At 43.3% G+C, this 24,892-nt stretch overlaps 1 protein-coding gene across 5 annotated transcripts in view; it reads left to right on the top strand.

The window, feature by feature from the left end:
* Nucleotides 1-24,892, top strand: part of ARHGEF9 (Cdc42 guanine nucleotide exchange factor 9) — a 297,694-nt gene that overhangs the window by 129,569 nt on the left and 143,233 nt on the right. For 2 of the 5 annotated variants that reach the window (XM_054543992.2, XM_054543986.2), the window contains exon 1: nucleotides 10,263-10,376. The exons of 1 other annotated variant lie outside the window; for it this stretch is intronic. In XM_054543992.2, coding sequence (XP_054399967.1) covers nucleotides 10,347-10,376 — 30 coding nt within the window. In that variant the 5' untranslated portion in view covers nucleotides 10,263-10,346. Of the gene's footprint in view, nucleotides 1-10,259; nucleotides 10,377-24,892 lie in introns of those variants that run through there. 2 more of the 5 variants (XM_024240284.3, XM_054543995.2) reach the window with 2 other exon arrangements.

Genomic DNA, 24,892 nt, shown 5'->3' with positions numbered 1-24,892 from the left:
TTTTCCTTCTTTTTTCTCTTATCTTGTCTTCTCGCTTTATTTCATAAAGTGAATTTTCAATCTCTGATATCCTTTCTTCTGCTTGATCAATTCAGCTATTGATACTTGTGTATTCTTCACGAAGTTCTCATGCTGTGTTTTTTAGCCCTATATGTTCTTCTCTAAATTGGTTATTCTAGTTAGCAATTTGCCTAACCTTTCTTCAAGGTTCTTACCTTCCATGCATTGGGTTAGAACATGCTCCTTTAGCTCGGAGGAGTTTGTTATTACCCACCTTCAGAACCCTACTTCTGTCAATTTGTCAAACTCATTCTCCGTCCAGTTTTCTTCCCTTGCTGGTGAGGAGTTGTGATCCTTTGGAGGAGAAGAGGCATTCTGGTTTTTGCGATTTTCAGCCTTTTTGCGCTTGTTTCTCCCCATCTTTGTGGATTTATCTACCTTTGGTCTTTGATGTTGGTGATCTTTGGACATGGTTTTGGTGTGGATGTCCTTTTTGCTGATGGTGATACTATTCCTTTCTGCTTGTTAGTTTTTCTTCTAACAGGCCTTTCTGCTGCAGGTCTGCTGGAGTTTGCTGGACATCCACTCCAGACCCTGTTTGCCTGGGTATCACCAGCAGAGTGTGCAGAAGAGCAAAGATTGCTGCCTGTTCCTTCCTCTGGAAGCTTCATTCCAGAGGGGTACTCGCCAGATGCCAGTCAGAGCTCTCCTGTATGAGGTGTCTGTCAATCCCTGCTGAGAGGTGTCTCCCAGTCAGGAGATACGTGGGTAAGGGACCCATTTGAGGAGGCAGTCTGTCCCTTAGCAGAGCTTGAGTGCTGTGCTGGGAGATCCACTGCTTTCTTTAGAGCTGGTAGGCAGGAATATGTTTAAGTCCGCTGAAGCTGCACCCACAGCCGCCTTTGCCCCCAGATGCTCTGTCCCAGGGAGATTGGAGTTTTATCTAAAATCCCCTGACTGCAGCTGCTGCCTTTTTGCAGAGATGCCCTGCCCAGAGAGGAGGAATCTAGAGAGGTGGCCTAGTGGGCTCTGCCCAGTTTTAACTTCCCAGTGGCTTTGTTTATGCTGTGAGGGGAAAACTGCTTACTCATGCCTCAGTAACAGCAGATGCCCCTACCCCCACCAAGCTGGAGCATCCCAGGTCGACTTCAGACTGCTGTGCTGCCAGCAAGAATTTCAAGCCAGTGGATCTTAGCTTGCTAAGATGGTGAGTGAGATCCACTGAGCTAGATCCCTTGGCTCCTTGGCTTCAGCCCCCTTTCCAGGGAAGTGAATGGTTCTGTCTCACTGGCATTCCAGGCACCACTGCAATATGAAAAGAAACTCCTGCAGCTAGCTCGGTGTCCACCCAAACAGCCACCCAGTTTTGTGCTTGAAACCCAGGGCCCTTGTGGCATAGGTACTGGAGGGAATCTCCTGTTCTGTATCTTGTGAAGACCATGGGAAAAGTGTAGTATCTAGGCTGCAATGCATCTTTCCTCATGGCACAGTCCCTCATGGCTTCCCTTGGCTAGGGGAGGGAATTCCCCTACCCCTTGAGCTTCACGGGTGAGGTGATGCCCCACCCTGCTTCTGCTCACCCTCTGTGGGCTGCATCCTCTGTCTAACCAGTCCCAATGAGATGAGTCTGGTACCTCAGTTGGAAATGCAGAAATCATCCACCTTCTGTGTTGATCTTGCTGGGAACTGCAGACCTGAGCTTTTCTTATTTGGCCATCTTGACAGCTGCCCACACAAGTCTTTTTATAGTCTGCACTCATCATGAATGGGTGTCAGTCCACATGGTCTGCATCAGGTTTGGCAAAGTCCTTCACCATCCTTAGTGGTCATTTCTGCAATCCCCTCAACCCTACCTCTACTTCCACCCAACAGCTAATCACTATTATCAGAGCTAACGTATGCCAGGCATTGTGCTAAAAACTTTACATGAGCTCACTTGTTTACTCCTCAAAGCAACTTTTTGATATAGGTATTATTATTATTCTTGTTTTCCAGATGAAGAAACTAAGGTACAGAGAGGTAAACTAGCTCAAGTTCTATATTGCTTCCAGCTGAGTTTGGTGTAACCTTACCTGTAGTCTGATATTTTCTGTTAAAAAAAAAATCTCATCAGGATATATCTAATTGATTTTACCACACATATGGATCCACTTCATCATTCACTAAAAGTTTGCAAACCACCCTTTGAGAATCACTGCCTTAGGTGTTTTCCCTCTTTCAAGGCTGTTTGCATTTCTCAGAGACCTCCAAAATGTTTCCTACCCCAAAAGGTGTCACTCTGTGGAATTTCAGGAATCAAGAGAGGCATGAGAGGAGATGGAGGCATCTTTAGCAAGCCTCAGAGTGGTGAAAGTTGGACCCTGCATGGCTTGCTCTGGTCCTCTCAGAGTTTGCTCTGCCTTTCTCAGAACCTAAGCTCTGACCTTTCTTTCTCCTTTCTCTGAACACCAATTCACTCAACAAACATTTTCTGAGAGCCTCTCAACACTAGAGGCTCTGACAGAGGCTATGAGCAAGCAAAATTGTATGTAGGAGATAAGTTCATAAACGGCTAACTACATAAACGAAGCGGTGGCAAGTGGCTGAAAAAGTGCACCAGCAAAACATCATTTGCATTTACAGAAAGGGAGATGGATTTCAACTTGGGTCCGGGCTTTAATTAATAGATGGCATTTGATCCAGGCCTGGAAGGATGGCTAGGATGTAGACAGCCAGAAGTAGGGGAAAATAAATTCTGAAAGAATATACAAAGAGACTAAAGAGTAGGTAGAAGAGTACTCAGGGACAGGTTGTAGATACTTGTTAATATCTTGCTCAGGAATTTGAAGTCAATCTTGTATGCAATTGGGAGTCATTAAAAGTGTTTGATCAGGGGAAGATCTGATTCACGCAGTGCCTTTGGAATATAACTTCAGCAGCATTGTGAGAATTTACTGGAAGGCAGCAAAAATTGAGGTGAGGGGACACATAGGAGGCTGATGGGATGGTCCAGGAGAGACATAATAAACAAGAGTCTGACCCAGGGTAGTGGTTATGGGTATGAAGAGGAGGGGGCACACAGAAGAAATGCCATAGGAGTAGAGGTAACAGGCCTTGGCAACTAATATGTATATGTGTAGAGGCAATGCCTTCTCTTCTCCTTCCCAGTTTACCCCATTAGGGATTCCACAGCAGCCTATATGATCTCTGGGAATCTATCGTATCAGGAAGATGAAGCATTGGCTTTGTTGGGTGGCTCCTGCTGTGAGACAGGAGAGGAAGAGGAGACAGTTCACCATAGGCAGGCTGGATGGAGCCAGCTCATCCTGTTTTCATAGCACTCGGTGGAGGGTATTTCTTCACACAGCATGTGAATGAACTAATACAGGGACTTTAGGAAAAACCTCAGCCTTGATCTCTTAAGGTTCCCTCTTCCTCATCTTTCCTTCTTTCCCTTCTCCTCTCTCCTTCCCCCTCCTCGTCTTCTTTTCTCCTCATTCATCACCATGTCTTCATCCTCCTTCTTTTCCATTTTTCTTGTGTCCCGTTTTCCTCCCCTCCCTCTCTTCCTCATCCTCCTGTTTATCTTCCTCCTCATTTTCCTCCTTTCTTTCACCCTCTCAAAACTTTCACCAGTAAAGCAAGTTTCCCTTGGAGCTCAGGAATCAGCTCCTCAAACCTGAGAGATGGCCTAAGCCAGTTGAGGTCAGGGAAGGGGGTCAGATCCCCTGGAAGAAGCCTCACCTCCCTCTAAACAGACACCATGCCGGCTTTCTTTGTAATTCTTTTTCTCTTCAAGCACTCCTCCGGCTGGAAGATTCTCTTTTTGTCCTCTCACCACCTCACTGGAGAAAGGCTTAGCAGGCCCACCAAACAGAAGGTTTAGTGGTTTCCCCAGAACACTGAAGGTTAGTGAGAATAGGGGCTGAAGGCCAACCCTCTTGTTTCCTCACTTGTTTCTCCTTTCTACGGGCCCCTAATATCTAAAGTGTGGTCCATGGACTAGCAGTATCCACATTACCTGAAGGCCTGTTAGAAATGCAGACCCTTAGGCACCACCCCAGACCTACTGAATCAGAATTTTCATTTTAACAAAAACATCCATGAACATTAAAGTTTGAGAAGCACTGCTCTACATAGACCTCACTCCTCATGTATGGACACAGCCATTTCTAGAACAACCCATTCTGGGTTTGGTCTCCTAGACCTGTGGAGGGGTAAAGAAGCTGAAAATCAGAGAGACCTGGAAGGCAGTGGTCTCTGGTGACCAGGCATCTGGTCATCATGCAGATGCCTGCAGAAGCTGGGTAGGGGCCAGTGGGCAGGGGCTCTGGCTCTAAGGAACGTAGCTGCTGCTGAGCTCAAGCTCATTACTGCAAGGTAGGAATACAAGCCCAGGGCTGCCAGACTTTCCAGTGTTTCAAGAGAAGCTGTATTTTTATATGAAGTCCAGATTTTTACGTAAAATATATTGAGCCTTTTGAAATACATATTGTTTAGCATCCAACAAGCATTTAAGACACTGTGGTGGGCAAATAAAACAGGCGGTCAGTTGCCTAGACTTTCCATTTATAGCCATTGATGTAGTTTCACTTTGTTTTTTTAGAAGCAGGAACTATGTTCAATCATAATCTTACCTGGAAGCTTAATGTGTAGAACTGGTGAAAGAAGAACCACTTTGGTGAAAGTGGAGCCTAGAGCTCCTCCCACTCAGCCTCCCACATGTCCCCCAGGACAAGAAGTAGCCTCTGAAGGACCCTCCCTACACTCTACAAAAGCAGAGGTCAAAAAGTATTGAGAGGTTCTAAACACACACGTCATTTGACACATGAGGAGACTGAGTAGCTTATCCGAGGTTACACAGGAAGTTAGCAGTCACCCAACTCCTAGTCCAGTGCCCTTCTCCCCTTGGCTCACTGACTTCTTTGCATGGTTCTCTAGTGCAGCCTTCTATCAATGGAAAAGTCATTCTACAGCATCTCTGGCAGGTACTTTTCTAGACTCTGCTTGGACACCTTCAGTGATGGGATTTCATAAGGTTGGACATTAATATGTGAATTTAGCTTTTCAGAGAATCTTTGAAGAGATACATAATATATATGAGATTTGCAGGTCCTGAATCTACCCAAGTGATTTAATCAACACCACTGTCTGGATGGAGGTTAAATCTGCTCATCTAATTGAAACTCCTCATGCCATTATTTCAGTTCCTGCCTTTGTCCTGAAAATTAATAGTGAACTGGAGAGCAAATTATTTGTTAGACAAGAAGCTGTTTGAGGCTGAAGGCATGGCATGGGAGGAAGATAAGAGGGAGGTAAAGAGGAAAGAGACAGACGTTAGGAAGAAGTGAACTTAAAGTCACTTCAGTTATACAAATTTAAGAGTAGAGAGCCCGTGGAGAGCTTAAAGAACAAGACTAACTAATGGGTATATACCTTGGCGGAAGGAACAGGCCTTTCATTTGACTGGGTGATCAATCTGAAGTGGCCTGGGGGAGAGTATTGGGCCAAGACCCCCTACTTTCTAGGGTGATGCTTTCTACAGCAGCCTATTGAGCAGCATCTGATCCTGTCTCCAGGCTTTGGCTGTTGTTGTCTGAAGGAAGACAACTGTGACCACTTCCTGCTCTTCCTTGATCTGCTTGGAGCTGCTTCAAGAGCTTGCTTCAAGTTTCCCCAGGGATCATGGGTTTACAGTGTCAGGGACGTGTTTGGAAAACATGGGTATGAAGAATTGTGTTCTGAGGGGAATGACTACCTAGCTGATGTTCCCACAGAGGAGATGGGAGCCCACATGCTCAGTAAACCTTTTTTTAAAATGAGGAATCCTGCCTGTCCTCAGCATCTTTGACTATCGTGCTTCCAAATGCTGATAAAGATGTTTCCTTTTGAGGTGGGGGGAGGGCAAATAAAATTACCTTAATGGCTCCAACACAATGACAGGAGTTTGGTCTAGACCTGAGCTTCTCACACTTAATGTGCACATGTGTCACTGGCGAACTTACGAAAATGTCCATGCTGAGTCAGTAGGTCTGGGGTACTACGGTCTTCAAGGCTTTATATGACCCGGCTTCTGTCAAATTTGTCTCCTATCACTCTCCCTCTTTCTCTCTAGGTTTCAGCCTCATTGCACTTCTAATTCCTGCAACACTACATGCCAGTTCAATCCTTTGGGCTTCTGTACTTTCTGTTTTCTGTGCCTGGAATACTTTCCCCCTACCTCTTACATGGCTGGCTCACCTTAAGCCTTTAGGCCTTAATTTGAATACCTTCTCCTTGGAGAAGACTTCCTTATCTAAACTCCCTTTCCTCCCCCAGAGTTACTCTATCCCTTCACTTTCTTTCTTTTATAGCACTTATCACCATCTGTATTAGCACATTTACTTACCAGATTTACTTGTTTATTGAATAGAAATGAGGGCATGAACTCTGTCCATCTTGTTCACTGCTATGGCATCAGTGCTTAACACACTATACCTGGTACATTGTAGGCACACATATTTATTGATTTTATGAATAAATAAAAATAGGTAGTAATGTATGTATCAAATATTGCTTTGTAAAGATAAGAGTTTATAATATACATGTTAGTCTTGGGCCTCCAATATTTGGAATTATAGTAGTTGTGTCCTTTCAGTATTTACCCGTTTTCACTACTGCACTCCACTCACTGGAGAATCAAGGGTTTGAGTTTTTATCCCAGCTCAGCCACTAGCTTACTTTGCGACTTTGGGAGCTCCTACCATTCCCTGGGGCTATATCTTCTCATCAGTAAAATGAGACTGTTGGAGGAAATAATCTTTACAATTATTAAGGCCAACCCTGATATCTATGGATCAGTGATCCTTTAACACTCTTAGGTACACAATTAGTGTGTTCATTGTATGGCTGGAGAAACTGAGTCACAGATAAGCTGGGACATGACTGTCTTTCTCTTCATTTTGCTCATGGCCCTCTACTAGAGTGGAGAGCTGGTGCCTGGCTAGGTACCAAATGGGCTTCTGGGAGATCACAGGACTTCAAGAGAGTGAACACAGAGATTATGGAAACCCCTTTTCCAGATTTCTATTGTCCTGTCCTGAATTCTTACTGGCTTCCAGGCCCTGTGCTAAGTACTTTCCTTGGACAAATTTATCAAATCTTTTTAACAATCTTGTCAGCCCTATTCACAGATAAAGAAACTGTCAGGGCATAGAACGTTGAATAATCTGCCCAAGTAAGTGGTAAAGCCAATAACTGAATACAATCCAAGTTGTTCTGACTTCAGAGATTATGCCCTACCAACTACATTATATCTCCTCTAACTACTCATATGGTTCTAGGAAAATAGGTGCTCAAGACATAATGACTGGATTCAACAGCATCTATTTACACCTCTGGGATCAACACCTGTTTTTTGCAGGAGTCTCTAGGCACCTGTTTTTTGCAGGAGTCCCTAAGCTTTATATTAACACTGGCCTGTTTGCATCCAGATCCATTCTCCACTCTTCTCCTGAAAATTACATTTCTTAGATTTCCTTGCTTTTTCACTTCTTTTGTCCAATGGGAGACATGTACAGGAGATTGGTGGCTAGGAGGAAGGGAGAACCCAGGGTATTTCTCCCACCTCCTGTATCAGAGAGGTGTTTTCTGGTGGTAGCTGTATTCCTCCATGTCTCCAGCTCCTCTTGAACAACTCCTCCATTCATGGCACCTGCTTCCAATAGGCTGTCCAACCCATGATTTTAGCTTCTGCATGGCTTCATCTGTTATCCATCCATCCCTACAAGTGGTAGCAGCTTTCTGTGTTTGTTAAATGCTAGATTGCTGCATCCTCATCCTCTGTCTGGCTTCTTAGCTCTGCAAGTGTGATGCATTAAATGCTCGCAGTTTAAAAGACCTAGGGTGGTTTTTATTTTCCCGATTGGACCATGACCGATACAGATACCTTCTACAATTCCAGGGCTACTCACATCACATAAATTGGTTTATATCCTTCAGAGCACATATTACAATCTCTAAATATTTTTGCTTGTTTACTTATTTATTGTCTATCTCTCTTCTCTAAGTAGATTGTAAGGTCCATGAGGAACTTTGTGTTGTATCCTGAGCATCTGTCACAATGCCTGGCACATAGGGGCTAAATGATAATGTTGAATGAATGCATCCATCAAAAAATTCCAAGTTTTTACTGGGTATTTACTATGTGCCAGTCACTGTTGTAGAAGATACAGAAATTAGTAATTCATTGCCACTGCTTCAAAAAAACGTAATGCCATTTAAGTGAAAGGGGACAGTAAAATGTTCATATGACCATTGTGTTAGTTCGCTAGGGCTGTGCCATAACAAAATACCACAGACTCTGTGGCTTAAACAACAGAAACTGAGTTTCTTATAGTCCTGGAGGCCAGAAGTCTGAGAACAAGGTATCAGTGGGGTTGGGTCTTCTGAGGCCTCTCTCCTTGGCTTGCTTTTTAGGTGACTGTCTTCTCCGAGTCATCAGAGTCTGAGGTACTGGAAGGACTTCAACATATAAATTTTGGGGGAAAACAATTCAGCCCGTAACAACCAGGAAATAAAAAGATCATTTTTAATTGAGAGAGTGAAATCATAGTGCTATAGGAATCAAATGAAAGATGACAAAATCAGGGCCTGGAGGTATTCCTGGAAAGCTTTCTAAAGGTAGTGTTCCTGGTGCCAGATCTTAAACAGTCATGACAGTTTGAATGGGCTGGTTGGCAGGGCAGGTGCATCCAAGATACTGAGCATGAGAGAAGGCCCAGAGATGGGAAAGTGAGAGAACATTGTGGAATCACTGATGCCTGGGTTACCAGACTTGGGAGGGAAGTTGAAAGGTCATCCAGGGCAACCTCCCATTTGATTCAGGAATCCCTTGCCAAAGGGTCATTCAGCTTCTGCTTGTACACCTCCCATGATGGGGTGCTCATTAAGGTACTGCTTCTATCTTTGCCCAGCTCTGCATGGACAAAACAACAGGTTGGATGAAGTGCAGAAGTTGTGCTAAAAAGAAGAGGACAAATAAAGTTGTACGTGTGACAGGCCAGTGATGTCTTCATGCCAATTATCTCCAGGAACTTCTTTCTAATATCACACTGTAACTCCTTCTACTTTGGTTGCAACCTCTGTTTTTGCAATTCTGTCTTTGCCTGACCTGCTCTTCTAGTCAGGAGCCTTGGATTTTTGTCTTGTTTGGCTGTGCTACTTTGAGCAGAAGTCTTTCAATCTCTGGGCTTCAGTGTTCAAGTCTGTAATGGTGGGCAATTAAGAATGCCTGTTGTGTCCATCTCATAGAGTTACTGTGAGGATTATAAGGGATAATAACAGATGTCAGTGTGACTGACAAAGTCAATTTTTAGCCTAAGCAAAGGTACCAGCCTGTGTTGTGTTCCCCAGAGTTGGGGGAATCATAAAGAGGTGGGTGGTTTCTCCGTTTGCCTGTTTTGCTGATGTACATTCAACTCATTCTCAGCAAAATAAGCAAATGGAAAATTCGTCCATCAACAAGCTACCTTTCATGTTCCTGAGGGTGTGAAGGAGAAGCCTGGAGTGGTGTGTGTGAGATAGAAAGGGAGAGATAGCCGAAAGAGGCTTGGAAAGCCGCAGAGGGTAAAGTCGAGGATTTATCTTTTTTTTTTTTTCTTTAATGTGATCTTATGCCCCTTCCCTCTTCCAAACCTCCATTTATTTATCTGTAAATTGGAGATACTAATGCCTGCCTCTACAGGGTTGTTCTGAGAAGTGAAAGTAATGCAGATGAAAGCTCTCAGATAGTACACAAAGAGAGAAGACCCTAGGGGAGTATGCAGAGGGAGGGTGGGGGAGGGAGGCATGAGAGTGCTGGCTTGGCTCCACTGGGGCAGGATCTTATTATTCTGGAGATTGGTCCAACACCTCTGGTAACTTTGGAAAGGACTTTCCGCTGACTCGACACAATTGGGAAGCCCCACAATAAACGGCATCTAACTCCAGCGCGGCCGGAGGCAGGCAGAGGTAGCAGCTGCCTTCTCCTGGGCGGGCGGAGGCTATTCGCCCCCATCCTCTCCCTGCACCCCACCCCCACAGTTCTCAAGCCTTGGTGGGGGACAAAAGCAGCCCATTGGGACCCCCCCCCCACCCGCCACACTCGCACCTCTCCCTGCCAAGACCTCTAGAAGCAGCAGGGCGGAGAGACAGTGCCTGCCGGTTGGCATGGAACAAACTGACTGAAGGCGAGGTCGGGGCGGAGGGGATTGGGTTGTAGGGCTGTGGAGGAGGGGAGGCGGAGGGGGCGCTGGGGCTCTCGCTTGCTTCAGCCCAGCCCTCCTAGTCAGCCCGCGACAACTCGCGCCAGCTACGGGGCCTCAGAGAAGCCGGACTTCGCAAGCACCATGCAGTGGATAAGGGGCGGATCGGGAATGGTGAGTGCATGTAGCCTTGGCTTCCCTTGCTTGAGCCTCCCAGTCCCCCAGCCCCACCTCCAGTTCCTCCAACGAGCCACAACGCAGTGAGCACCCTGGCCTCTGCCCACCGCCCTAGCCGCCGTCCTTGAGACACCAGTGAGCTTGCTGTGGCCATTTTAGGAGTCCCTGCTCGCCTGCCTGCCCAGGAACCCCCCCTACCATCCCCCTCCACTTTTCTATCTCCCTCTGAGATTAAGGTGGAATAGGGGTGGGGGCCAGATTATGTGCCCACGAACATCCCAGGGGTCACTTGGGAGGCCAGAGAGGGAAGGGGGATGGCAGAGGGCTTCTCTGGAAGCAGTGAAGCTCGCAGGAGGCTGACAAGCTGGCACGGGGTTGTGGGGGGAGGGGACGGTCACAAAGCCTGGAATTGTGGAGGGGGCCTTATGGGAGAGCTGCATGACTCCCCCCTGCCCCCAACTAGATTTCCTGCAACTCCTTTCCCTGGTCAGCCCCAGGGCATGAGGGCCAGAGAGCCACTCTCTCTCTCAGGAAGCTGCCTGAGGGAGCCCTAAAGCCCTTCCTTGTCTGGGCTGGGGTCACCCTGTCCACACTTGGGGCTTTGTCAAGGAGAGACAGCTGCAGAAACCCACATTCTGGAAATGGGTTTGGGCCACAGTCAGTTAACAGAGCTCTTCTCTCCCTCCCAAGGAGTGTGTGCTTGTGTGTGTGTTTAGTATAATCCTCCAACAGTTCATTTTATGCCATGGTGTTCCCCTCTCCACCTGGAGACCTTGGAATGACTTCCTTTTGCAGAGAGGAAGTGGTGGCTGCATTTTGATGCCTCTCTGACTTAGCCAGGAGCAGCTTAAGCCTGGTTAGGGCCTCTGGGGAGTGGGAGGCCACCATGACTTTGTCCTCAGCTGGGAGGCATAAGCAAAAGGGCCTTAGAAGGCAGTTAGGTTGGGTCAGCAGGCACTGATGGCAATAGCCCACACTTCTAAGCTGCCACCCATAACCCGCAGATGAAGGAAAGTAGCCTGAAGTGGTTGGGCAAAAACTGATATTTAACTCCTTTTTTGCTTTCATTGTGGAAGGGAAGAGGGAATCTGGTGTGGGCTAGGACTATATTCAAAGGAGCTGTCCCCTTCCTCAGAGTTTTGTTAGATCTCTGTGTCAGTGGTTCTTAAGGGCATCTGGTTCATATGCCTATGTGTTGGGGCTTCAAAAGACCCTTCTTCCCAGACCTCCCTACTTCCCTGAGGTCCCATTAAAGCTACGTCAAATGTTTGTAGAACCAGAAAAGATTAGAGCAGGTAAAGACCTTAGAGTCCTTGCTGTCCAACCAGGAAAGCTGAGATCCAGAGAGTGGGAGAGACTTGCCCAGGGCCACAAACTCCTTGGAGGCAAAGCTGAGTCTAGCACTTGAGTCTCCTGACTGCCACAGTCCTTCCCCACTGCTCCACCAATCATTTGCTCAAATGGTGCTGAGAGAGGAAGAAAGGAACAGAGTCATGATCTTGGGAAAGGACTTTCTTCAGGATGATCTAGTGCCATTAAATTTACCTGAAAGCCGGACGCGGCCGCCCACGCGTGGATTCCCAGCACTTTGGGAGGCCGAGGCGGGTGGATCACCTGAGGTCGGGAGCTCAAGAAGAGCCTGACCAACATGGAGAAACCCCATCTCTAAAAAGACAAAATTAGCTGGGCGTAGTGGCACATGCCTGAGGCTGAGTTAGGAGAATCACTCGAACCCAGGAGGCGGAGGTTGCGGTGAGCCGAGATTGTGCCGTTGCACTCCAGCCTTAGCAACAAGAATGCAACTCCATCTCAAAAAAAAAAAAAAAAAAAATTACCTGAAAAAAATCCATGCCAGTCCTGGCATATCTGGCAACTGGGAACTGGGTCAGGGTGAGACTTACTTCCTCTCCCAAATATATTGAAGTATAGGGGCCCAGAGCCACTCATTGACAGCAGGTTAAATTAATGAAGAAATTTGAAGTTTTGCCAACAGTGTATGAGAGAGAAAAGGGTGGCAGACATCTTGTGGAGACTGTGTAATTAAGGATTGGTTGATGGGGAAAAATCTCATAATATTCTTAGAGGGCTGAGGCAATGAATGTTATATGATGAAAGCATTTATTTAGCTGTTTACCAGAATTCAAGAGATGGGAGTAGTAAACTCTATTCTTGCCTGAGAGGCAGGGAACCTCTAAGTTTTGACCTTGCCACTAATAGAAATCCTTTGGGCCTCAGATTTCTTACCTATTAAATGTGGATGTTAATAAGCACCAAAATTCCTTCCAGGTCTTAGATTCTCAAATTCCTAGAAGTATGTGTTGGATAAAATTTAACTAGTGGCTCATTACGAACAAATAGGGATTGTGTATCTAGCCACCATTTTATAATGTGGCTAGCTGAAAGATCTTTGCTTCTTGTTCTTTCATTTGCAAGGTGCCCGAAGTACAAACTGAGCTTTTTATAACAGTGAGATTTCTTTTTAGTACATTTGACTGTAGTAACTTATTTCAAGTGTTACATGTAAATCATGGCCCTTGAACATAAAACATTGTTCAAGATTTTACAGAACAAAATCTGTCTCATAGAGGATGCTAAACTGTGAGTTCACACTGGATGGTAAATTGTTATTTATTCTTGGCTTCTTTCTGCAATGCCAGTTTGTGCTGGGTTAGCCAGTATGTCTAAATTGGAAAGAACACTGTTCTCAGAGTAACAAATCTGAGGTTTAGGACCTGGCTTTTACGTTTCTCAGTCCTGAAACTATTACCAATTGTCAAACCTACTTTATTCTCTGTATTCTCTTACATAAAATGGGGATAAAGTGCCTTTTTATGGGTACTATCGGGTCATGAATTTATTCAACACAAATGTAGAGCATCTACTATGAATTGACACTGATCTAAGTTCAGGGGAGATCACAATGAAAAAAAATTCCTCACTTTCATGGAGCTTATATTCTAGGGGTTGTGAGGTTCATTAAACCATAACAGAAATGAATATACACTATGTCAGGAGGTGGTAATCACTAGGAAAAAAAATAAAACCTGTTAAGAGCATAGAGACACATGGGAAGTTGGATGGTATATTAGATCCGTCGAAGCCTCACTAGTTAAGGGACATTTGAGCAAAGATGTGAAGGAAGTGCAGGAACAAGCTCTGTGTATATGTTTAGGAGAAGAGGATTTTAGGCACAAGGAACATCCAGAAAGAACACAACTGGTTTGTTTAAAGAACAGCAAGGAGGCCAATGTCCTTGGGATAAAGAATTAGTACATGGAAGAAGGATAGATGAAATCAGAGAGAAAACAGCCACTTTTATAGGGCATTATTCTGAGTGAGATTGGGAGCCATTGAAAGGTTTTGAACAGATGAGGGACATGATCTGACTTAAATTTTAACAGGAGGCTAAATTGTAGTGGGACAAGGACGAGAACTGTGAGGAGGCCCAGGGTAGAAGTGATGGTTGCTTGGATCAGGGTGATAATGGTGGAGATGATCTATATGAAATGACTGACATCATTGTTTATAGATGATACGTGTCTTTCTCCTTTCTGGTCACCTGCTCGGACCCTCAGATCACTAAGAGTAGGGCTAGAAAGAACATAGAGTGGGTGTATACATGGAGGGGCATTTCATATCTGAGTCAATGTTCGAGTGATCTGCTTTTGGACTTCTGACCATGGTAGGGCTAATTGAGACTTGGTTCTATGTGGACTACCAATAAATTAATACCCTGCTTTCTGGAATTCTGGAGAAGAAGATTAAGTGTATTATTAGCACTTCAGTGTTGTGGTATACCTATTGTTTATCTATAATATCTGGAATGGATCATTTTTAATAGTCTTATACATGAAAAAATTATTTTCAGTAATAATCATCAGTACTATTTATTATTTTCTTGATTTGTTCTTTTATTTTCAATTACCGAGGAAAACAACACATTTTAATGGTAAAGATATTCAAATTCACAATTTATCTCATGTATAAACTACAATGTGCACTCACTAAACAGAAGTATTACACCTTTCAATTTTCATTGTTTCACTGTTTTAGATTTTAAGCACACATAAAACTACAATTGGTCACACAGAATGACAGAATTGAAGTGACCCACATTCTGTTTTGTTGTCTTTATAATCACTACGTTATTATTGTTTACTTTCAACCTACTATGTAAATGCTGGAACATATAGTACCAGAGGGATTACGGACACAAAACTGACCTAATGGTATCTTTAATGATTTTGAACCTTTACAAACTGAAATGAGCTGAACGAACACTTGTAGTTACAACTGTGTGCGTCAGGGGCCAACGATGTAACTGGGAGCTCTCTGAGTCAACTTCCATGTAGAATAAAGTGTCGATTAAAGGATAAATAAAAAGGTGCTAATTTCAAGCTTCATATATATTATTAAAAGTCAATAGTAACCACAACAATTGTTTTAAACTTTGACCAACCAAAGTTTTTTTGTTTTGTTTTTGTTGTTGTTTGTTTTTTGTATTAAGGAAGGATTTTTTTATTTCTAACATTGTTTAAAATTGCTGGTGCAAGGTGATAGAAAATGCTTTGACTTTTAGTCTTAAAAAAATTCTCTATAGCTATTGTACTCTTATTGCTTGCACTCAGGGTTGTCTGCTCCCATTGCCACATCTTTGGTGTGCCACCACTCTGGATAAGAATATGGAATTGTGGACCAATTCCATGCCCAATACCATATGACCTGCGTAAGAGTCATATATGACTCGGTGGCCATCTCTCCAGATGGAATGACCAACTGCAAGGTTTAACAGCTGATTTTACTTTATTCAGCTATGAATAACAGAAGTATATCTACACTGACTTAAAACACACAGGTTTTATCTTTTCACATAAAAAAATCAGGAGACAGGCATATCTGGGCCAGTATGGCAGCTTCAGGAAGTCTTTAGAGACTTTTCTCCTCTGTCATCCATAGCACTTGGCTTCCATTATTCATAGTCCAAGATGAGTGCTAAAGCTCAAGAAAATCTATTAACATCCATAATTTTGGAAGGCAAAAGAGAAGGAAAAGTTCTTCACCCCTCCTTTTTAAGAAGTCTTCCTAGAAGTCCTATTTACTTCTACTTATGTCTCATTGAAGAACTGTGTCACATGGCTGCTGCTAGCTGCAAGGGAAGCTAGGATATGTGGTTATATAAACTAGGTGGCAAGTGTACACTTAAAAATTGGGAGTAGGGTTTCTAATACAGAGGAAGAAGGGAAGAATGATGTTTTTGGGAGACAAACTGCAGTCATTGTCATGATTAGTTGAACTATATGCCTGCGATTGTAGAAACACAGAATCTAAGGGCTTGTAGTCAGCTTTGGACTGTGGGCCATTTTTACTATTAGATGTTGCTAATAGTAAAAATGCTGCCATCAATCTTGTGAAGGATCAATAAAGACTTGACATATCCTAGTCCTGCTATGCTTCCTACTAGTGACAGTCTTTTTGTGAAACTAGATGGATGGTTATATGGTTTTGCTGTGTCCCCACCCCAATCTCATCTTGAATTGTAGTTCCCATAATCCCCATGTGTCATGGGAGGGACCTGGGGGAAGGTAATCAAATCATAGGGTCAGTTACCCTCATGTTGTTCTCATGATAGTGAGTTCTCAAAAGATCTGATGGTTTTATAAAGGGCAGTTCCCCTGCACAGGCTCTCTTGTCTGCCACCATGTAAGATGTGCCTGTGCTCCTCCTTCACCTTCTGCTGTGATCGTGAGGCCTCCCCACCCATGTGGAACTGTGAGTCCATTAAACCTATTTTTCTTTGTAAATTACCCAGTATCCGGTATTTCTTCATAGCAGTACAAAAATGGACTAATACAGTAAATTGGTACCAGCAGAGTAGGATACTGCTATTAAGATACCCCAAAATGTGGAAGCAACTTTGGAACTGGGTAACGGGCAGAGGTTGGAACAGTTTGGAGGGCTCAGAAGAAGACAGGAAGATGTGGGAAAGTTTGGAGCTTCCTAGAGAATGGTTTAGGACCTAGGTTTAGGACCTGGCTTTTACGTTTCTCGGTCCTGAAACTATTGCCAATTGTCAAATCTACTTTATTCTCAGTATTATCTTACATAAAACGGGGAGAAAGCGCCTTTTTATAGGTACTTTCGGGTTATTAATGTATTCAACACAAATGTAGAGGATCTACTATGAATTGACACTGATCAACCACTGAATGGTTTTGACCAAAAAGTCCAGGCTGAGGTGGTCTCAGATGGAGATGAGAAACTTATTGCGACTGGAGCAAAGGTGATTCTTGCTATGTTTTAGCAAAGAGACTGGCAACATTTTGCCCCTGCCCTAGAGATCTGTGGAACTTTGAACTTGAGAGAGATGATTTGGGATATCTGGTGGAAGAAATTTCAAAGCAGCAAAGCATTCAAGAGATGACTTGGGTGCCCTTAAAAGCATTCTGTTTTATTAATTCACACAGATGTGGTTTGAAATTAGAACTTATGTTGAAAAGGGAAGCAGAGCATACAAGTTTGGAAAATTTGCAGCCTGGCAATGCAATAGAAAAGCAAAACCGATTTTCTGGGGGAGAAATTGAAGCTGGCTGCAGAAATTTGCATAAGTAACAAGGAGCCAAATATTAATCGCCAAGACAATGAGGAAAATATCTTCAGGGCATGTCAGAGGTCTTCCCAGCAGCCCCTCCCCTCAAATGCCTGGAGGTCTAGGAGGAAAAAATGGTTTCATGGGCCAGCCCAGGGCCTTGCTACTTTGTAAGGTCTTGGGACTTGGTGACCTGCATCTCAGCTGTGGCTAAAAGGGGCCAACATAGAGCTCAGGCCATTGCTTCAGAGGGTACAAGCCCCAAGACTTGGCAGGTTATACATGATGTTGGGCCTGCGGGTACACAGAAGTCAAGAATTGAGGTTTGGGAACCTCTGCCTAGGTTTCAGAGGATGTATGGAAATGCCTGGATGTCCAGGAAGGAGTTCAATGCAGCAGTGGAGCCCTCATGGAGAACTTCTGCTCAGGCAGTGTGGAAGGGAAATGTGGGGTTGGAGCTCCCACACAGAGTCCCCACTGGGGCACTGCCTAGTGGAGTTGTGAGAAGAGGGCCACTGTCCTCCAGACCCCAGAATGATAGATTCAACAGCTTGCACTGTGTGCCTGGAAAAGCTGCGGACACTCAATGCCAGCCATGAAGGCAGCCTGGAGGGGGACTGTACCCTGCAAAGCCAGAGGGGCAGAGTTGCCCAAGCCTGTGGGAGTCCACCCCTTGTTTCAGAGTGACCTGATGTGAGACATGGAGTCAAAGAAGATTATTTTGGAGCTTTAAGATTTGACTGCTCCACTGGATTCCGGACTTGCATGGGACCTGTAACTCCTTTCTTTTGGCCAATTTATCCCATTTGGAACAGGCTTATTTACCCAATGTCTTTGTATCTAGGTATCTTTATGTCTATAATTTCATTGTATCTAAGAAGTAACTAACTTGCTTTTTATTTTCCAGGCTCATAAGCAGAAGGGACTTGCCTTGTCTCAGATGAGACTTTGGACTTGGGCTTTTGAGTTAATGCTGGAGTGAATTAAGACTTTCAGGGACTGTTGGAAGGGCATGATTGTGTTCTGAAATGTGAGGACATGAGATTTGGGAGGGGCCAGTGGAGGAATGCTATGGTTTAGCTGTGTCCCCACCCAAGTCTCATCTTTAATTGTAGTTCCCATAATCTCCACGTGTCATGGAAGGGACTTGGGGAGGTAATTGAATCATGGGGGCAGTTACCCTCATGCTGTTCTTGTGATAGTGCCTGAGTTCTTACAAGATCTGATGGTTTTATAAGGGGCTTTTCCTCCTCTTTGCTCTACACGTCTCCTTGCTGCCTCCATGTGAAGAATGATGTGTTTGCTTCCCCTTCTGCCATGATTGTAAGATTCCTGAGGCCTCCCCTGCCAATGCTGAACTGTGAGTCAATTATACCTCTTTCCTTTATAAATTGCCCAGTCTCAGGTATGTCTTTATTAGCAGTGTGAGAATGGGCTAATACATGACATGCTTCATGGAGATAGGGGATGCAAAATAGAGCAGTGTTTCTGGAGGATTTACAGGGAGGAGATGACTAGTACAGTAGTATAGTCTCAGCCCTGATGAGTTTCAGATGCTTGGACAGTCTTACATTGTAGATATCTAATAGGCAGTTGGTGATCAGATATTGAGCTCAGAGGGGATTGGGAGATATTGATGACAGTTGAAGTTCTGAGGGTAGATGAACTACCTAGCATTTAAAAGTGCCATACAGCCTGGGAAAGTGAGAGGTAGGAGCAGAACTTGAATCTCCTTCTGTTTTAATTCTCCTAACCTGGAACAGTCCACTTTGTTATCTACTTTCTAGAATTTACATGTCAGCACTATTGTTTCAGGCTTTACTCTCTGCACAGTGCTCATGTTGCTTCTGGACTGCCTGAGCTATAATGTCCAAGTTGGATGACCTTGGGGATAATCTAGCTCGACTCCTTAGATCAAGGGTCAACAAACTATAGCCTGATGGCCAAATCTAGCCAACAAGCTAAGAATGATTTTTACATTTTTAAATTGTTAGGAAAATATCAAATGAAGAATAGTGTTTGGTGGTACAAGTATATGAAATTATAATAAAATTCAAATTTCAGCATCCATAAATAAACCTTCATTGGAACACAGCCATGCCCATTCATTTGCTTATTGTGTATGGCTGCCTTTGTGATACAAAAGCAGAGTTGAATAGTTGTGACAGAGACCATATGGCCCCCAAAGCTTAACAAATTCAGTATTTGGCCCTTTACAGAAAAGGTTTGTAGACTCCTGGCTCTGAGCCCTAGGGTTACCATGGCAGTGCCTTGGTGAGGGGGAGAAAGGAGCAGAAAGGAGTGTGGATCTCTCACCTCTGGTCTAGAGCACCTGGGCCCTTTGCTTTATACATTGGATTGTTGCTTAAGATTTTGGAAAAAGGGGGTTTTTCTCATCCTGCATTCCCTCTATCCCCCACACAAAATGTACTGGGCTGAGATGTGGGAGAGTCAAAGGAAGATGTGGCTTATGTCTTCAAGCAGCTTAGTACTGAGTAGGGGGGAAATAAAGACAGACTGGATTACGTGCTTTAGGAATATATATAGAAGATAATGTAAGGAAATAGGAGAGCAAGAATGTGGTGGGTGAGGGGTTCAGGGTATTGTGTAGGGCTTCCAAGAGACAGTATTTAAATGTACTTTTTATTTTATTTTTTATTTTTATTTGTATCTTCTGATTTTTATTTCAGGTTCAAGGAGTATGTGTGCCAGTTTGTTATATGGGCGTATTGTGTGTCATGGGGTTCGATGTATAGATTATTTCTTCACCTAGGTAATAAGCATATTACTCGATAGGTAGTTTTTCAATCCTCACCCTCCTCACATCCTTCACCCTCAAGTAGGCCTCAGTGTCTGTTGCTCCATTCTTTGTATCCATGTGTACTCAATGTTTATCTCACACTTGTAAGTGAGAACATGCAGTACTTGGTTTTCTGTTTCTGTGTTAATTCGCTTAGGATAATGACCTCCAGCTCCATCCATGTTGCCGCAAAGGACATGTTCTCGCATTTTTATGGCTGTGTAGTACTCCATGGTGTATATGTACCATATTTTCTTTATCCAATCCACTGTGATGGGCATCTAGGTTGATTTTATGTCTTCACTATTGTGAATAGTGCTGTGATGAACATACATGTGCATATATCTTTATGGTAGAATGATTTATATTCTTTTGGGTATATATCCAGTAATGGGATTGCTAGGTGAAATGGTATCTCTGTTTTAAGTTCTTTGAGAAATCTCCAAACTGCTTTCCACAGTGGCTTAACTAGTTTACATTCCCACCAACAGTGTATAAGTGTTGCCTTTTCTTTGCAACCTCATCAGCATTTGTTATTTTTTGACTTCTTTAATAATAGGCATTCTGACTGGTGTGAGATGGTATCTCATTGTGGTTTTGATTTGCATTTCTCTAGTGATTAATTATGTTGAATATTTTTTCATATGCTTGTTGGCCACATGTATGTCTTCTTTTGAGAAATGACTGTTCATGTCCTTTGCTCATTTTTAATGAGGTTGTTTTTTGTTTTTTTTTTTTTTTGCTTGTTGATTTGTATAAGTTCCTTGTAGATTCTGGATATTAGAACTTTGTTGGATACATAGTTTGCAAACATTTTCTCCCATTGTGTAAGTTGTTCGTTCACTCTGTCTCTTTTGCTGTGCAGAAGCTCTTCAGTTTGATTAGGTTGCATATGTCAATTTTTGTTTTTGTTGCAATTGCTGTTGGTGTCTTTGTCATAAAATCTTTTCCAAGGCCTATGTCCAGAATAGTGTTTTCTATGTTATCTTCTAGGGTTTTTATATAAACTGCATTTTTTACAGCCTTTCACATAGCACAGTTGCATGGGATGGGGAGTAGGCATGGTAGGTGAAGCATGAGTTGTTCCAAGCAGAGAGTACAATATAAGATAAAGAATCAAGGCATTAAAGGAATAATAAGTTCTGGAAATAGCACATTAGTGTTCTGGTGTGGCTGCAGCCTGTAATTCTGGCAATGTGTACTGGGGCTAGAACAAGAAGAGCTCAGAAGCTTTGCTTGGTAGAAAGGATAATGACATGATGAAACAAAGTAGTGGAGGATTCCTTTGGCAACACAGGGCACTGGCAGAGTGGGTTGGAAAAGGAGAGGTTGCATTTGACAACCAGAGGCAAATTACACAGATATTATGATAGGCAATCTCAAATACTCTGACTGAAATGAATGTCTGTTGTAGAAATTTCATGGGAAAAACGTATGATTAAAAGTCAGATGGACCTGGGTTTGAGTCCTGCCTCCACCAGCAGCTGTCAGTATGTGTCCTTGGCCAAATTGCTAAACCTCTCTGAACTTCAGGATCCTTATCAATTAAATGAGGGTAATATCTTGTATTAGTAAAGGTTCTTTAGAGAAGTAAAACCAATAGAATGGATGGGTGAGTGGATAAGTAGATAGATAGATAGATAGATAGATAGATAGATAGATAGATAGATATTATAATGGATTTGCTCATGATTATGGAGGCTGATAAGTCCTAAGATCTGCATTCTGCAAGCTCAAGTCCCAGGAGAGCTAATGTGTAGGTGTAGCCCCAGTATGAAGGCCTGAGAACCAGAAGAACTGATGGTGTGAATGCCAGTCTGAAAGCCATCAGAATTGAGACACAAGAAAAATTGATGTTTCAGTCCAAAGTCTTAAGCTAGAAAAAAACAATGTCCCAGCTCAAGCAGTCAGGCAGGAGGAATTCCCTTTTACTTGGCCTTTTTGTTCTACTCATATCTTCAACTGATTGGATGGGGGCTCATCCACATTGTGGAGGGCAATCTTCTTTACTTTGTCTACTTATTCAAATGTTAATTGAATCTGGAAAAGTCCTCACAGACACACCCAGAGTAATGTTTGATCAAATATCTGGGCACCCTGTGGCTCAGTCAAGTTGATACATTAAAATTAACTATCACATAGCCCTCGCTTGTCTTCCCAGTCTGCTGTGAGAATCAGATGATTGAGCAGGTATAGATGGGAAAGTGTTGTGTGAACTGCGCTACTCTGTATCTGTGTGGGGAGTAATTATTATTCCTGGCAGGACAGAGGAGACGCACACTTGGGTGGGCAGAGTATGATCTTTCCCACTTCCCTGAATTTATACCTTAGAAGATCATACCTTCTCCTTCTATGAGTGCTAAGAAATCCAATAGGAATTTTATTCACAAGGAACAATCCCTTCTGCCCCAACCCAAGGCTTCCTGGATTCTGTGCTAGAGAAAAGACCAAACAGTTCTATGATATAATGTGAGGAGCTTCTTCTTAAGATATCATTGCTTTTAAAGTTTTCATATGATGCTGATTTTGTTTTTTTTGTGTGTGTGTGTGTATGTGTGTTAGAATGTGGTTAGTTCTGTAAGTGATTAAGCTGCTAGATGATGGAAACTGGACAGTGGAGGAGAGAAATGCATTTAGCTATCTCTAAGAGATCCTATTGCCATGAGGACATATACTATCAAAGGGTCATCCTAGCAAACCAGGGAAGTGACATTTCAGCTGAGTCAGTTGTGTAGAGACTTAGGGAAAGATCCTGACACATTTGGATTACAATTAAAAAAAAGGAAGAGACAGTGAGGCTTACGGGAAGTTGAGGGGAGGCAGCAGGAATAGCACATGCAAAGGCCTTCAGGTTGAAACAACTTGGTACACTTGAGAGACAGAAAGAAGGCTAGTGTGACTGACACAGTAAGAGAGGGAGACAAGTGGCATGATAGGAGGGTAGAGAGTAAGGCAGGGACCAGCTCACAAAGAACCTTGTAAGCCCTAGGAAAGTATGCATTGGCTATACTCAAAGTTAGTGCGGTTCAGTGGTCAATAGCACAGACTCAGAAACCATACTCCCTGGGTTCAAATTCTGACTGTGTCACTTCTTAGCTATGTGACCTTGAGAATGTTACCAAATCTTTCTGTGCCTCAGTAATGCCCTCCGAAAAGTGAGGAAAATAATGACACTATTCATACTGTTATTGTGAGGATTAAGTGAGTTAACATGCCACAGTGTGCATGGCAGTACTAGGCACATGGCAAGCATTATTTATTTTAAACACAATAGGAAGTGTTCGAAAGAGTGGAATGATAGGGTCTGCTTTGTGATACAAGAAAAGGACTTTTGCAGGCCCTGTAGAGAATGGACAGGATATGGTAAGCCCAATTGAGTGGCTGCTGCAAAAATCCATGCAGCTATAGGAGTTGGATAGAGGAAGGAAGACTAACATCCATTTTTGAAATAAAATCAATGGGACTTGCTGGTGAATTAATTCAGAGACATATAAGACAGAACGGTAACAAGGAAGATGACCCCTAGGTTTCTGGCTCTGCCACAGACCAGCTGTGTAATGTTGAGTAAGTGACTTCACCTGTTTAAGCTTCAGTTTCCATATTTATTAGTGAGGGTTCTCCAGAGAAACAGAACCAATAAGATATGTACATACATAGAGAAAGAGTTATTTTAAGGAATTGGTTCACACAGTTTTGGTGGTGCAAGTCCAAAATCTGCAGGGTAGGTAGGCAGGCTGGAGACCCAGGGAAGAGTTGCAGTCAGAGTCCAAAGGCAGTCTGCTGTCAGAATTCCTTCTTGCTCAGGGAAGGTCAGTCTTTAATTCCATTAAGATCTTCAAGCCGGGCATGGTGACTCATGACTGTAATCCCAGCAGTCGGGGAGGCTGAGGCAGGTGGATCACTTGAGGTCAGCAATTAAAGACCAGCCTGGCCAACATGGTGAAACCCTGTATCTACTAAAAATACAAAAATTAGCCAGGCGCGGTGGCTCATGCCTGTAATTCCAGCTACTCGGGAGGGTGAGGCATGAGAATCACTTGAACCTGGGAGGCGGAGGTTGCAGTGGGTCGAGATCATACCACTGCACTCCAGCCTGGATGATGGAATGAGACTCTGTCTCAAAAAAAAAAAAAAAAAGTTCTTCAACTGACTGGATGAAGCCCACCTACATTATGCAGGGTATTCTGCCTTACTCAAAGTCCACCAATTTAAAAGTAAATCTCGTCTATTAAAATACCTTGACAGAAATATCCAGAATAATCAACCAATTATCTGGGCACTGTGGCTCAGCCAAGTTGACACAAAAAATTGACCATCATGCCTTTCCTATGAAATTGGAAAAATGGTAATATCCAGTCATTGGTACTATTGTTTTGAGCATGAAATAATATGAATTTAAATAAATAATATTCATTTAAAGCACTTGGTACAGTGTCTTTCATATAGCAAGGGCTCAATTAATGATAGCCTTTACTATTTCAATGTAATAATAATCCTTCACATTCATTTGGTATTTCATATTTTCAAAGTACCTTCACAAGATATACAAAATGGTCAACAAACATATGAAAAAATGCTCAATGTGACTAATCATCAGGGAAATGCAAACTAAAACCACAATGAGATACAACCTTACTCAACCAGAATAGCTATTATTAAAAAGTCTACAAACAATAGATGTTGGCGTTTATGTGGTGAAAAGGGAACACTTATATACTGCTGGTAGAAATGTACTGTATTAGTTTGTTTTCACACTGCTGATAAAGACATACCTGAGACTGGGCAATTTGCAAAAGAAAGAGGTTTAATTGGACTTACAGTTTCACATGCCTGGGGAAGCCTCAGAATTATGGCAGAAGGCAAGGAGGAGCAAGTTACATTGTATGTGGATGGCAGCAGGCAAAGAGAATGTACCACCAGAGGAAATGCCAGGTACTTATAAAACCATCAGATCTTGTGGGAACTCACTCACTATTATGAGAGCAGTAGGAGGAAACCACCCCCATGATTTAATTATCTCCACCTGGCCCCACCCTTGACAAGTAGAGATTATTACAATTTTAGGTGAGATTTGGGTGGGGACACAGAGCTAAACCATGTTATTCTGCCCCTGGTCCCTCCCAAATT

The sequence above is a fragment of the Pongo abelii genome, chromosome X (genome assembly GCF_028885655.2).
Source record: "Pongo abelii isolate AG06213 chromosome X, NHGRI_mPonAbe1-v2.0_pri, whole genome shotgun sequence".
Classification (NCBI taxonomy): domain Eukaryota; kingdom Metazoa; phylum Chordata; class Mammalia; order Primates; family Hominidae; genus Pongo; species Pongo abelii.
The sequence above is the reverse complement of the archived record's forward strand: the minus strand, read 5'-3'. Positions and strand labels throughout refer to the sequence as shown.